Below are 15,423 nucleotides of genomic sequence, written 5' to 3' on the forward strand. Positions count from 1 at the left end.
CATGATAAATGTTCATGGCTAAATGCCTAAATCCATTTTTTTTTTCTTAATATTGAAGTGTTATAAAGCATTATATGGTGGCATTTGCATAATGAGATTTCTCTCTTTTTTGTGAAAGTGACATACAGTTAAGTGTGGTGACCCGTACTCAGAAATCATATTCTGTATTTAACCCATCCAAAGTGCACAGACAGAGCAGTGAATTCACAGCAGTTCTCTCTAACAACTAAACCATGAACTCTTCTCATATAATCAAAAAATTTAATCAAGATCATGCAGTCATCAAAAGCATAAGTCATCTGCTAGACCAAGAGCTGTATCAGCATTGCACAAATGTTTGCTGCAAAACAATAATGCAATTGTATAGAAGCAAATTTGTGAAAACCGCTTAAAGGCTCAAGATATCAACTGAAGCAAATACTCACCACAATTATGGTGGCAAAGTTTTTTTTTTTTTTTTTTTTTAATTGATTTCATCCAAGGCTGTGCTTAAAGTCAGTTGTAGTTCTTGTGTTTCTCTTTTCTTCAGTGATGTTGATTGTAAACAGCAGGTGTTCATCACTAATGCATCTTCATTTAATTAGTCACTTAATTATCTCATTAACTTTAACTCTTTGAGGACTTGGGATTTGACTCAAGACTTGTTTGTGACTTGGAAGGAATGACTTGGTTCCTCCTCTGGTGAAATCGGCTGATGAGTTCATGGGTGGAACAAAAATCTGGCAGGACTTTTACTCTTTGGCCCCTGGACTTCCCACCTCTGCTGTCCGAATATGTCTTTTTTTTTATTAACTCACGCGGATGGGAGCAGGCTACCTGACCCGTATGCCATACAGCCATATGAATTACTTTTGGGTGGTATGGGGAATTTTGTCAGGGCTTATTTTCTAATGTAACCTATCGCTGGGCTAACTATGATTAGCAATGTGTATTATTTTAAGAGACCATTCAAAGGATGGCACACACATCTATCGCTGTATGTTTGTTTAACATTTAAACTAGCTAGTGTGCTGAAGGTTGGCGACTTTTCACCTATAAAACAGAAACTTGCTGATTTACTAGATAAAACCAACACACCAGTTCATATGCATAGATTGTTTTACCTGATATGAAGTGTGCAATGCAAACACGAGCATTGTATTGCATACAATCACAATTGTCTTCTTGATTTCTGTGAAGGAATGTCTGCCGGGATCCGGTAAAACTTTAGTTTTGAAGTGCTGTTCCTTTTATTCTGGCAGCCAAAAACCCAACAAGAAAACTTTAGCGCACCTGCTATGAGTTCTGCCTTATGTTTTGCCTCCAGCTAGAGCGGTGACGTCACAGTGGCGTAGACGATTAAGGGTTCTATACTTTTCTCTCAGTTATTCTGTAAAACCTTGCTAGGTGGCGTTGTGAGACGCTGCGTAGGCTACGTGAAGTTTTTGAGCTGACCTTCCTCTAATGCGGAAATAGCTTCATATTTTCTCAGGACTTAAATCAGCTAGGACTAATAAAGAATGCGGCTGTCAAGAAGAAGGATTCACCAGTTCTGACTCTCTGTTGTTGTAAAGTCGGTTAGATATAATGAAATTATGTAGAAAATTATCTTTATCCTTACTTTCGTGTGCGTGTTGTGGCGCGTTTAAGAAATGGCACGCTAACTAAAGGATAAACACTCAAGAACGAAATGAAACATCGTTTAATCACACGTTACTAAAGTCTACAACAAAATGAGGATTAACGTTTTGCTTTTAAGCGTTTTACTTTTCAAAGGTGAGTGTTTAAAAAAGCTTTGAGACTTTCACTTTCACATTGCGAAAGATTTGAATTCAACCTTATGTTGTGGTAAGACAAAGATTTGAATGATTGAAGTATGAATTATTGGTGAAATAACATGGAATAATTCACAAAAGAATGTGACTTTTTAAAAAATTTAAGTTAGTTCTTAATCTGCACTTATTTAACTTGAATCTCCATTTGAGGAACAGGTGTCTTTGGTGCTTCAGATGAAATGAAGTCAGTGATGGAGGGCGATTCTGTCACACTACACGCTCATCTTACTGAAATGCAGAAAGCTGATCTGATACTCTGGAAATATGGACCTGACAGGGATCATATAGCTCAACTCAACACATTGGACAATAGGATCTCATTATATCCTCTTGATGGGAGATTCAGAAACAGACTGCAGCTGGATGATCAGACTGGGTCTCTGACCATCATAGACATCAGAAATGAGCATGCTGGAGTCTATGAACTACACATTATTGGTGGAAATGAGGTCCCACCCAAGAGATTCACCATTATTGTTTCTGGTGAGTAATGTAGATGCATTTGGTATGGTTTGATTTCATTGCGTTTGATTTCATTCTATACCTGTAGAATGAAATGTATTAATTACTGTCGTGTACAGTCGTGTACGTGTACAGACCACCGGAGGGGCAGGGACAAGCGACGTTACGATGGCACAATCGCGGTCCGGGGACACATAGAATGAAATAGAATGAAAGGGCTCTTTAGCATCGGCAGTTAAAGGGCAGGGGCTCAACCTGAGACCAGATTAAACATCAGAAAAACAGATACAAAGACTAGATTTTTTTCTTTCCATCTAATTTTTTAATGTAAGAGCTTGCGTGAACTTGAGTGTGTGAGCCGATGTCAACAATATCAACATTTAATGTCAATGAATTATATAAAACCTATTTAGCTGTGCAAAACAGTTAATTTTACTGTTGAGTGTTGTAAATTAGTATTTGTATTCAAATAATTTAACAGTCCTATTAACGTACTAATAAAAACTAGTTTATAGTGCAATTGTTTTACAATTTCTGACCCTTATTATGTGTCACACATTAGACATGAAGTGCTGCACTGCGGCTAATGAACTGAATTTAGTCTCGCAAAGACACAAGTCTTTCTTTCCTAGAAAACTGAATTTAAAACCAGATTATAGAATATATTGACATAAATTAGGTTAAATATTCAAGAGGATTACCTACTAATGGGCATGTTTAGAGTTAGGATTTGGTTAGGACAATAATTAAGTGTATATATTAAAACAACTGCATAATTCCTTAAAAAAGAATAATATACAGAATTTAGGGAGCGCTGATGATGACACAGCTGTTTCACTATTGGCCAAATTCACCAAATGACGACAACTGACGGATGTTTCTAACATCTTCAATTCCAATCCTTTTCACAAATCTGTTTTTAGAACAGAACAGTTACGCAAAGTTATATTGAGTCACATTTAATAATAATAAACAAAAACACAAGATAAAAGAAGATATACCTCCTCTATTAGTATTTAAATAGTATATGTTTATGTTGAACTTTATTCTTGAATAGAAGGCGCTGTATTAGGCAGTATATAAAAAGTGTTTCTGTTGATCGTGAAAACGTTTCTGAAACGTCTGTGCATTTGTCAAATATTGCATGTTATTCACTTCATCTCTGATAAGAGTATGCAAACACCACGAAAGCATCACTACAGGAGCAGAAAGTGTCCGGCTTCACGTCTCCACTTTCAATTCCGCCAATGACTGCAAGCATCTACTCTTGCTGATAGGGCTGCTCGGCGCTGCATTAAGTCAAACACACATTTTTTTATTTTTGTTTTGTTCATTTTTTTGCGAGTGGTGTGTGTGTGTTTGTGTGCGTGTCAAGTGGCGTCAACTTAATATATCTCTTTATATATACATTGCGGTTCAAAAGTTTGAGATCAGTTAGATTTTTTTATGTTTTTAACTGTAGTCTCTAATGCTCATCAATGCTGTATTTATTTAATCAAAAATACAGAAAAAAAACAGTACTATTGTGAAATATTATTGCAATTTCTAATATTGGCTTCCTGTCTTCTTATACTTTGCAATATAATTTATTTCTGTGACGCAGTGCTGAATATTTATCAGCCATTATTCCAGTCTTCTGTCACATGATCCTTCAGAATCTATTTTTTAATCTGTGATCTTTTTTTTATTCTTTGATGAATAAAAAGTTAAAAGTAGAGCATTTGTTCAAAGTAAAAATATTTTCTAACAATATAAGTCTTTACTTTCACTTTTTATCCATTTAACATCCTTGCTGAATATTAATTTCTTTAAAAAAACAAAAAAGAAGAAATTTACTAACCCCAAACTTGAATACTGAGTGTATATTGTAACACAAAATTTCTATTTTAAATCAACACTGTTCTTTTTACCTTTTTTATTTATTTATTTATTTTATCAATGAATCCTGAAAAAAGGGATCACAGGTCCCAAAATATGAAGCACAACAGTTTCCAGCACTAATTTCTGAAGGATCATGTGACACTGAAGACATGAGTAATGATGCAGGAAATTCAGCTTTTATCACAGGAATAATTGTATATTAAAATAGAAAACTGTTATTTTAAATAAAAAAAAAAAAAAAAAAAATCTCAATTCTTTTTCTACTGCTTTGATCAGAAGCAGAAGAAAATTCTAAAAAAGAAAAAAAAAACCCTAACCATAAGGGAACGTTCTATTTACGTTAAGAAAACTTTCCTGGATAAACAATATGGGAATGTTCAAAAACTAACGTTCCCAGAACGTAAAATTGTTAGCTTATATATATATATATATATATATATATCGTATTATATAAACTTGGTCCCCCCCAATGTTCAAGGAATGGTTACGGCCTTGTTAGAAATGCAGCCCTGAAACTGCAGACTTAGGTTTGCAGGAATACCCTTCTCCTTCGGAACACAAATTAAAAGAGAGATCTGTATTTACACTGCTAAAGAGTTGGTTTCTCATGCTAATCATGACCAAAGTCATAATAAAAAATTATTATAAGAGTATTTCCGCGCCAAAGACACTCCCTTAGGGTTTAAATAAGGGTAAGAACGTTTTTTTTTTTTATTGCAAAACATATAGTACATACAATACATAATCAGTGAAAATATGAATGTATCTCTAACAAAACATTTAAATAAACAACTAAACAAACATGGGTTTATGTAGACAGAGAAAAGCACGATAATAAGGTTAATGTATCTATAAACGATGTCGTCATGAAACATCAAAAATTTTGTGCTTTCTTTAAGGGAAATTGGACAGGTGAATTCAGCAAGAAATAAATTGAAAATGCTAAGAGGGCTTATAAAATTTTTGCTTATAAATAACAGATACAGTACATTGAATACAAAATAATTAACAAATTAAACACAAGTTAACTACTGTACGTATTCTAGAGAAACATGTTTTGGGTTTTCATAATAACAACAACTTTGAGAACACATTTTTCAGACTTGGGATCCGATTCTGGATAGAATACATACAGCTGGATCTCATTTTTTGCCATAGCTAATTTAAGTAAATAAAGATTTTGTTCCTGTTTTTTATTGATGTCACAGCTTGCAGGCGATTGCTATGCAAAAGTAGCAAGTAGTCATAACTCTTTAGCTCTGCCCACAGCATGCCTCCAGGAGCTTGACTGTTTAATACTAAGGCAATACTATTCTATAGCTACTCGGATTAACATGAGATCAGCAGAAAATGTGTGTTATGTCCACTTTAAGATATTTTTGATGAAACCCGAGAGCTTTCTGACCCTGCATAGAGAACAATGCAACTATCACATTTAAGGCCCAGAAAGGTAGTAAGGACATCGTTAAAATAGTCCATGTGACATCAATGGTTCAACCAAAATTTTATGAAGCTACGAGAATACTTTTTGTTCACAAAGAAAACAAAAATATCTACTTTATTCAACACTTTCTTCTCTTACATGTCAGTATTCAATACATCTTCATGAGATTCCCACGACGCATACATGTAGTCTTGGTAATGAAATTTTACATCCTTTTGTTGGCTTCTCATGATTCAGACATCAAGAAAATGCACAATTTTAAAGACTACACCAAGACCTAAAGCACAATAATGTAGAATTCAATAGCTTGCAAATAGCATGCATCTTCCTCTGCTTGTTAACATTCAGGTTCTATTTCAGAACGCAGACACCTGCATCAGCAGCACCACACCCATGCGCAGTGGTACTCATATGAAATTGTTGAATAAACTCGTTATTTTTGTTATCTTTCTAGGATTGTATTATTATATTATGAAGTATTCTCGTAGCTTCATAAAATTACGGTTGAATCACTGATGTCACATGGACTATTCTAACGATGTCTTTACTATTCTGTGCCTTAAACGTGTCAGTTGCGTTGCTGTCTATGGGAGGGTCAGAAAGCTCTCGAATTTCATCAAAAATATCTTAATTTGTGTTCCGAAGATGAATTAAGGTCTTAACAGGTTTGGAACGACATGAGGGTGAGTAATTAATGACAGAATTTTCATTTTTGGGTAAACTATCCCTTTAAAGGGGACAATGAGCCCTGTTCTTACTTTTTTATTAATATGGTCTTGAATTCTGACAGAGAAAGACATAAATTCTCTCATGTTTTCAGCTCGTCTGCCTGTTCCTGTCATCAGCAGTAATTCTTCACAATGTTCTTCATCATCATCATCATCTTGTTCACTGTTGTGTTCTTTTCTGCATTTAAGTGTTACACACTAATTTCAGGTTTTCTAAACTAACAAGAACCTTAATCAGAGTAAAAAATGTTTGTTCTCCAGGTGTGTTTGGTGAGACAGTATCAGTGACGGAGGGAGATTCTGTCACTCTGAATGTTACTGAAATACATGAAGACGATGACATACTGTGGAATGTTGTAGCTGAACACACTCGGATAGCTGAAATCAACAGAGATCCTACAATCTTCTACACATATAACGGTCCTGATGAGAGATTCAGAGACAGACTGAAGCTGGACAGACAGACTGGATCTCTGACCATCACAAACATCACAACTCAACACGCTGGAGAATATGAAGTAAAGATAAGTGGAGCTAAACTGTCATCAAAAACATTCAGTGTTTCTGTTTACGGTAAGTAAAATGTATCCTGTGCTTCTTAGTTTATTAGCTATGTACATGATTAAATGTTTCCCATATTTCTGTTTATTCTCTCATGTTTTCAGCTCATCTTCCTGTTCCTGTCATCAGCAGAAACTCTTCACAATGTTCTTCATCATCATCATCATCATCATATTGTTCATTGTTGTGTTCAGTGGTGAATGTGGGTCATGTGACTCTCTCCTGGTACAAAGGAAACAGTTTATTGTCCAGCATCAGTGTGTCTGATCTCAGCATCAGTCTCTCTCTACCTCTGGAGGTGGAATATCAGGAGAAAAACAGCTACAGCTGTGTGATCAACAATCCCATCAGAAACCAGACCACACATCTGGACATCAGCAAACTCTGTCACACATGTTCAGGTATATATTAGTGATTATTTACTGAGCAGACCTATGTGGTCATGTCCATATATGTTAACATGATCTCAGTGATTTAGTTATGGTAATGATTCTTTCTTTTTCCATTGCAGCACTAGACTTGACCACAGTGTTAGTGCTAGCTTTTTCTCTGGCTGTGGTCGTGGCAATTTTCTTTGGTGTTTTCTGTTACTTTCACCACAGGAAGACTAAACAAGCAGCTGATAAAGGTGCGTGCTACTTTTAGCTTAATTTGCCAAAGAAAAAGAGTTTTATCATGCAAAACCATTCTGTAAGAAAGTTTGAATCTATTTCTACTTCACTGTTTAAAGGAAGTGGTTATTTTTGTACAGGCCTTGATGGAGAAGAACATATTGGGTTGACTAATGGTGAGAGACTATTTAACTATGATTTTTTGTTGTTGACTTTATTCTGTATGTTGTGCAAAGCAACTTAAATCATTTATCCTAAGTAGGGATGCTGATTTACAAAGCTATAAGCTACATATATAGCTCAGAAAAGCACAAAAGTACAACAGCAGTGAAATGTTAGGTAAATCAATGGATAATCAATGCAACCAGATGACTTAACAACTTGAGGACCTAAAACCTAAAACTTGTTGTCAAAATCATGTCATAATCAAAATGACTTTTTAATTTCTGAAAAACCTAAATTTTAACACCCCCACCCAAAGCCATTGGCCTAATTTCAGAAATATCCAACATGCAAGAATTAAGAGAGCCTTGTAATCAGAAGTTAGCTAATGTATTTTTGTTTTGTCAACTGTTTCTAAGATATAAGATGATGATTTTGGCCTATAAATTCAAACGGTAGAGTTCAAACTATAACCAGCAGAATTAGGATTGAATCAGGTGGATCAAATTTAGTGGCATTGACAGAAATTAGGAAAATAAGTAGAAACTGTGTGGACAGTAGGAAGCCAAGTTAGGCTTCTTGAACAAAACTCAACTTGATAAGATTGATTCCTGTCTTTTTTCAGGTACTTTAAATGAGAAAGATGAAATTAAGTCTTTGTTAGCAATGGTGGGAGAAAGAGTCACGCTACACACTGATCTCACTGAAATACAGGACGATGAGCTGATACGGTGGAAGTTTGCAGATTTCAAAGTAAACAAACTCGCTGAATTTTCAGTCATAGCTAAATGGGATAAAACAAAAAATGAGGAATACCTATATAATGAAGAAAGATTCAAGGACAGCTTGCATCTGGACCACAATACTGGATCTCTGACCATCACAAACATCACACCTAAACACTATGGACATTACAAACTGCATATCGGTGAGGGACAGAAGATCACAAAGACCTTCAATCTTCTAGCTCATGTGAGTGGGTTGAGTCTTTCAGTTTTCTTAAGATGTTTTACTGTTAAACTATTAGCTATGGCAAGCATAAGTGAAAGATAAATTAATGCGTTTTTATTTTGAATCAAGAGACCGGTTTTTATTTATGCCATTTTATCAAAGTTTCCAAATTCAAAGTGACTAGGTTAATGCGAATCCTCAGTGCATCCCAAATTAGTATTAAATCACTGTAGTGATAAATTTTTTAGATCAGTGGCAGCATTCATACTCTTTTCTTGTTTTCACCTTTGTTTCTTTGTTTTTTACAGGTCCCAAAGAAAAGACAAAGTAGAACCATGAGGAGAAAAACTATTCCTTTATAATAAAGTGACGTGACCATTCAGCCAAGTATGGTGACCCATACTCAGAATTTGTGCTCTGCATTTAACCCATCCGAAATGCACACACACAGAGCAGTGAACACACACACACACTGTGAACACACACACAGAGCAGTGGGCAGCCATTTATGCTGCGGCGCCCGGGGAGCAGTTGGGGGTTCGATGCCTTGCTCAAGGGCACCTAAGTCGTGGTATTGAAGGTGGAGAGAGAACTGTACATGCACTATCCCCACCCACAATTCCTGCCGGCCCGGGACTCAAACTCAAAAAGTAAAATGTTAAAAAAAAAACAGGATTTTCCAATTATTTTTCATTCTTTGCCCTTTGTATTTGTGTGTATTATGTAAAAAATAATAATTATAATAATAATATATATATATATATAATATATATATATATATATTTATACACACTGAAAAAAATAATTCATTGGATTTACTCAATTGAATATTGGACATTGGTTGCACACAAATTGTTTGCTTTGGTAGCCACTTACACAGTTGTGTTCCTTAATGGAACGTAATTAATGTAAATATTCTTTTTACATTAAGTTAAATTGTAATTTCTATGTTCTAAATCTATATGTATTAATAAAATAAATTACAGTTAACCAAGGAAAGTGGAAATCAAGGGCAGCTGGACTGGTTAAGGTTTATTGAAGGGGTTTCACTTCTCATATGAGAGGCTTAATCAATTAATTGATTTCAACATTTCTTGGATAACCATGACCTGGATGACTTCACAAACAAATTAGTTAAGAAATAAACAATTACCAAATGCATTGTTGTTGACATTTCACTTTACTATTGTAAACATTAACAATATATTTTCATTAAAAACTATAAGCCTTTAAAATTGTGCATTTTCTTGATGTCTGAATCATGAGAAGCCAACAAAAGGATGTAAAATTTCATAACCAATACTACATTTTATTCAACAAATGAATGCACTGCACAGGTGTGGCTAGAAAAAAAATGGCACAGAATTTCCAAAATTAAAAGTTCACCATAATGTGCCATGGGGATGTCAAGATTTGTTAACAATGGAAGATATATATTAACATGTTGACAAATAAAATGTGCCTAGTACTGGAGATTAATCAAAACTGTAAAACTTGGTATACTGGGGTGTACTTCATACTGTATCTAAGAGCCCCAAAAAGAATATAACAACAGACACGGGCTAATCAAAGAATAATGCACTTCTTTCCAGATGTGGCTTAGTTTGGCTAAAACATGCCAGAGCTTTTTCAAAATGCATCTGCATCTATATATAAAAAAAAAAAAAAAATAACAACAAGAAAAAACACCTTAAATGTACTGTGGGAAGCTTAAGGTTTTGGAACAATGCTATATTAACAGAGCAAAACAATGGAATGGTAAAATCCTAATGTGCCTGGTGTATTGTACAGTAATCAAGACTGTAAAACATGGACCTGGTGGACTGCATAGTACACTGTAAACCCCGACAAGTTAACTTAACTCAAATCGTTTGAGTAAACAGATTGCCTTGATTTAAACCCTGTAAGTTTTAAAACTTTGCATTTAAGTAATTAAGTGATTAACTAAGTGCTGATTGAGAATTAGTGATGAACAGCTGCTGCTAACAAACAGAATCACTGAAGAAAAGAGAAACACAAGAACTACTACAACTGACTTCAGACACAGCCTTAGATGAAATCAACTGAAATAAAATACATGAAATCTCTCAAGATCTGATTAAACAACCCCACAAACAGCATCAGCAGCTCCACTTATTAATAACCAGACTGACTTTATTTCTGTCAGATGTCTACAGAAGATCTTATTGAGAATGAACTAAGGTTTAGATGTTGATTTATTGTTTCATTTGAAGTAACCATGTTAGAGATCAGTGTTTGCTTTAGTTGGGCTCTTGACCCTTGATTCCTGTCTTAGTCTTTTCTCTGGCTGTTATAACCGTGTGTTTCTAAAACACATTTGTTGTAACTCGAAAGCCCAGAAGAAATGCCATCAGGTGTTAACCTGTACCTAGGTGTAGGTTGTTATACTTTATATTGGTGATAATCACCAATTATTGATTCATAAGAAGTCTAATCTCTGATGAAGTAAGTGTTATGTAATTTGATTGATTACAGTCAAAGTGATCCTAAGACACAGTGTTTCTGTGATAATCCGTTAATACAAAGACTTTCCAAACAGTGTGGACTTCTACGGTGTCAATTAGTCACACACAGACATCAATAATCAGCATATGAACCTCAACAATGGTGACCATAAAAAAAAAAATGCTGCAGAGCATGCTGGGCGCCATGGATGAGTTTTGTTCTACAATAGTACCCAGCATGCATTGCAGCATGTTTTTTTGTCACCATTGTAGAGGTTCATATTCTGATAATTGATGTCTGTATTTGACCAGTTACTGGCATAGAAGACAAAAGAATGTGTACAAAGTGTTTATGAAGTCATTTTAATATTAATTGAATATTACAGAATCACTGGCTCTTAGTGTCATTTTTACTAGGTTCACTTCTACTAATTACACATCAGAGATTAGACTCCACATGGATCAATAACTGTGAATAATAATGAATAATTACCATCACCTTTATAAAGTATAACAACCTACACCTAGGTACAGGTTAACACCTGATGGCATTTCTTCTGGGCTTTTGAGTTATAACAAATGCGTTTTAGAAACACACGGTTATAACAGCCAGAGAAAAGACTAAGACAGAAATCAAGGGTCAAGAGCCCAACTAAAGCAAACACTGATCTCTAACATGGTTACTTCAAATGAAACAATAAATCAACATCTAAACCTTAGTTCATTCTCAATAAGATCTTCTGTAGACGTCTGACAGAAATAAAGTCAGTCTGGTTATTAATAAGTGGAGCTGCTGATGCTGTTTGTGGGGTTGTTTAATCAGTTCTTGAGAGATTTCATGTATTTTATTTCAGTTGATTTCATCTAAGTCTGTGTCTGAAGTCAGTTGTAGTAGTTCTTGTGTTTCTCTTTTCTTCAGTGATTCTGTTTGTTAACAGCAGCTGTTCATCACTAATTCTCAATCAGCACTTAGTTAATCACTTAATTACTTAATTGCAATATATATCTTTCAGTGAACTCAACTGAATTAAGTAAAGAGTACTCATAACTGTTAGTTTTTTCAACTTAAACGGTTTAAGGCAATCAGTTTCCTCAAACGGTTTGAGTTAACATAACTTGTCAGGTTTGAGTGAGGCTGTGTCTGAATCAGCTGTTGTTCCTTTCTCTCTTTTCTTCAGTAATTCTGTTTGTTAACAGCAGGTGTTCATCACTAAAGCTCAATTATCACTCAATTAATCACTTAATCACTTAATTGCAATGTATATCTTCTTTCAGTGAACTCAACTGAATTAAGTTCAGAGTACTCATAACTGTTAGTTTTTTCAACTTAAATGGTTTAAGGCAATCGGTTTCCTCAAATGGTTTGAGTTAACATAACTTAAGGATATCTGTTTACTCAAACCGTTTGAGTAAAGTTTACTTGTCGGGTATTACAGTCAAGGCAATCAGTTTACTCAAACGATTTGAGTTGAGTTAACTTGTCGGGTTTTACAGTGTACCCAAGAGCCCAAAATTAGTTTACTAACAGATATAAAACAAAGAATAATGCACTTTCTTCTCAGATGTAGCTTAGTTTGGCCAAACATGCCAAAGCTTTTCCAAAATGCATATGCATCAATAAAAACAAATACACATGAAATGTCCTGTGGGAAGGTCAAGGTTTTTGAACATGTATTCTATATTAACTCAATACAATGGAACGTTTAAATTCAGATGTGCCTGGTACTGTAATGAAAACTATGCAACTCGAATATCACTGGATTGGTGATAACAAAACCAGGCTGCAACACCAATCACACAAGGAATGTATACTGTAGCTTAAAAACAAAAAGGGGCATCCCAACAGTCATGTCCTAATCAAACCAGGAGACACAAACTCCCTTACCTGATGTAGCTTTGTTGTCTAAGACAGGTCAAATAATTTGTAAAAATTTAACTGCATCTATAAAACAATTCACTGCAAATGTGCCATGGGAAGATATGGTTTTTGAACAATGTATTATATTTCAACACATTAACACATGGAAAGGTAAAATGCAAATGTGCCTTCTACTGTGAAGTAATCACAACTGTAAAATAAAAATTTCACTGGACTTGGTAGTCCCAAAACCATGTTACAACACCACTCAGTCCAGCAATGTAGAGTTTGCCAAAAGTCATGTCCTAATCCAACCAAGAGCCAGGAACAATGAGCTCTCAATGAGTTTTCAAGCTTTGAGCCTTTCCTGAAAGTTCACCTGCATCCACCTCCATGATTATCTTTTGAATTACCTCAAAAGTGTAGCGAAGCTTTGTAAGGTACTGCATTTTTAATGCATAAATAGTCCAAACAACATTGCAGATGCAAGAGCTACATTCTCAAGATCTCGAAGTGCCACCAAACCCTCAATGGCTATTCCGATGTCAGAGGGTTCGCTGTTGGCAGTGTCTTTCACAACATAGATCCCCACTGTCGTCATCTCTATGGCACTGAAGAAATGGGTCTCAGTCATTTCCTGGTGAAAAGAAAGGACACAGTTATTTAAACTCAGACCTCATTAGGACATAGATCATTTTTAAACTACACCAAAGTTATTTCCAACATTACTTTTGTGCTTAAAAATACAGAATTTTGTTTTACTCTTTACATACATACAATGTTTTACCGTCAATTGCAGGAAATAAATTAATGCTCAAAATGTTCATATAATTCAGCATTGAAGATCTCTTAAAAGCACTGTCAAAATCTCGTCTCTATCTTGTGAACCCAATTTTGTGTCTCGTCTCGTGAGCGTTTTGTTACACCCCTAGTTATAAAGATCCAAATCCCTCTGGCATATGTGCTTTTTGCATAAAGAAGCAGCAGACACACTAATGTTTTGTTTGGTTAACTGAAATTACAGTACATTTGTTATTACCTTAAAATGTACCGTTTGGGTACTGATACAGAATTCCAGATGACCTGTACCCAAACTCTAGCTAACACACTAAAGGGGGCTTTCACACCTGAATGAACCAAAGTTCATGTTTTGATACATTTCGTCTGTTTGGTAGGTGTGAAAGCCCCCTAAGTGTATAAAAATGTAGTACAAAATGCAGCACAACAAAATGTGGCTACAGTTGAATACATAAAATGTGCCAGGGCTTTTGTGATCCATTTTTTTAAACTAATATTTAAGATTTTGTTTGCTACCCTGGCAAAGGAATTTCAAGGAATAGACGTCCTATTTTTATTTACATTATTTTAAGTTAAAGGGCAAGCTAACTTGTATTGTTTTGTTAAAGCAGATAAAACATGTTTGTAGTCTAAATTTTTACATTTAGATTACAAAGTATATTCTACTATTCAACTTTTGCGGTTCTGCCCATCCATTTATCTTTATGTAGATGTTTTTGTCAGATGTGCAAGTTCAATTTACAGGCGCTTTTGAATGATAGAAATGCGGTGGCGTATGTCGTAACATGGATCGGAATTGCCCAACACTTGCAGTTAGTGTCCATATCTTTCTTTTTCTTAAGTTGAGCGGTGATCCAAATAAATGGTAACTGCTTTTGTGGCGTCTATGGGGGAAGTCATGGTGTGAGCCGCTATGTTGGTCTGTTGTTTTGCCCTCCAGGTCACTGTGCATGTCACATGACAGAAAACTATGAATTGCTCTTTCTTTTTTTAAAGTAGGCTTCAACAAAAAGGGCAGTACAGTCTGATCTGAGCCAAACAATGTTACACTATTACTTCACTATACACTTACCACATACTAATGCAAGAGATGATCAGGATCCTCATTTAGGTAGATGAAGAGTCCTTTGATGACACATTCCCGACCAGCATCAATGTCATCCTTAGAGAATAAAAAGCATATGACTGCATTTTAACACAAAGCTGTTCCAAATTACAGATAGTTGTTTTATTTGAATGCAAAGGTAAAGACATTTCATCATCAATTGACTACCAATGGACATAATACATAGGTTTGTTTGATTTGTTTTCCTAATAATAAATTACAGTAGAAAACAAGAACATTTTTAAAATAATAATTACTTATTGGCGTACTTAGGACTTTAAAATTAATTTAGTATTTGTCCCTAGTGTTTTTTTATTTCTTAAGTTACTTGCTAATTATTTTTTTTTAGTAAATCCTTTTGTACTCTAAGCTTGATTTATACTTTTGCGTCTAATCTATGTCATAGCCTACGCTTAGCCCAACGTGCACCTCCCCAAAAATGTAACTACATGTCACAGTGATGTGGACTGCAAAACTGTGATTGGTCAGCTGGATAGCCTTGCAATGCCTCCAAGCCCACAGGAAGTGATGTAATTGCAGAACAACGCCGAAACCAATACACAAGTATAAATGCATGGCTATG

At 35.0% G+C, this 15,423-nt stretch overlaps 2 protein-coding genes across 4 annotated transcripts in view; one reads left to right on the forward strand and one right to left on the reverse strand.

Moving 5' to 3' along the window:
* The window catches only part of LOC127988154 (SLAM family member 9), a 162,217-nt gene that overhangs the window by 38,662 nt on the left and 108,132 nt on the right, over positions 1-15,423 (reverse strand). The window lies entirely within an intron of this gene.
* LOC127988145 (uncharacterized) lies at positions 1,395-9,838 on the forward strand. Of its 3 annotated transcripts, none has more exons than XM_052590747.1 (8): positions 1,395-1,755; positions 1,965-2,297; positions 6,591-6,902; positions 6,995-7,291; positions 7,402-7,518; positions 7,621-7,677; positions 8,289-8,635; positions 8,923-9,838. In XM_052590747.1, the coding sequence occupies exons 1-8, from the start codon at positions 1,713-1,715 to the stop codon at positions 8,974-8,976; spliced, it is 1,560 nt and encodes a 519-aa protein (XP_052446707.1). In that variant the 5' UTR covers positions 1,395-1,712; the 3' UTR covers positions 8,977-9,838. The 3 variants fall into 3 exon arrangements, with proteins under 3 accessions (XP_052446707.1, XP_052446709.1, XP_052446708.1); XM_052590749.1 differs by having other exon boundaries at positions 1,396-1,755; positions 7,642-7,677; XM_052590748.1 differs by having other exon boundaries at positions 1,398-1,755; positions 1,971-2,297.

Source organism: Carassius gibelio, chromosome B22 (assembly GCF_023724105.1).
Source record: "Carassius gibelio isolate Cgi1373 ecotype wild population from Czech Republic chromosome B22, carGib1.2-hapl.c, whole genome shotgun sequence".
In the NCBI taxonomy this organism is placed as follows: Eukaryota; Metazoa; Chordata; class Actinopteri; order Cypriniformes; family Cyprinidae; genus Carassius; species Carassius gibelio.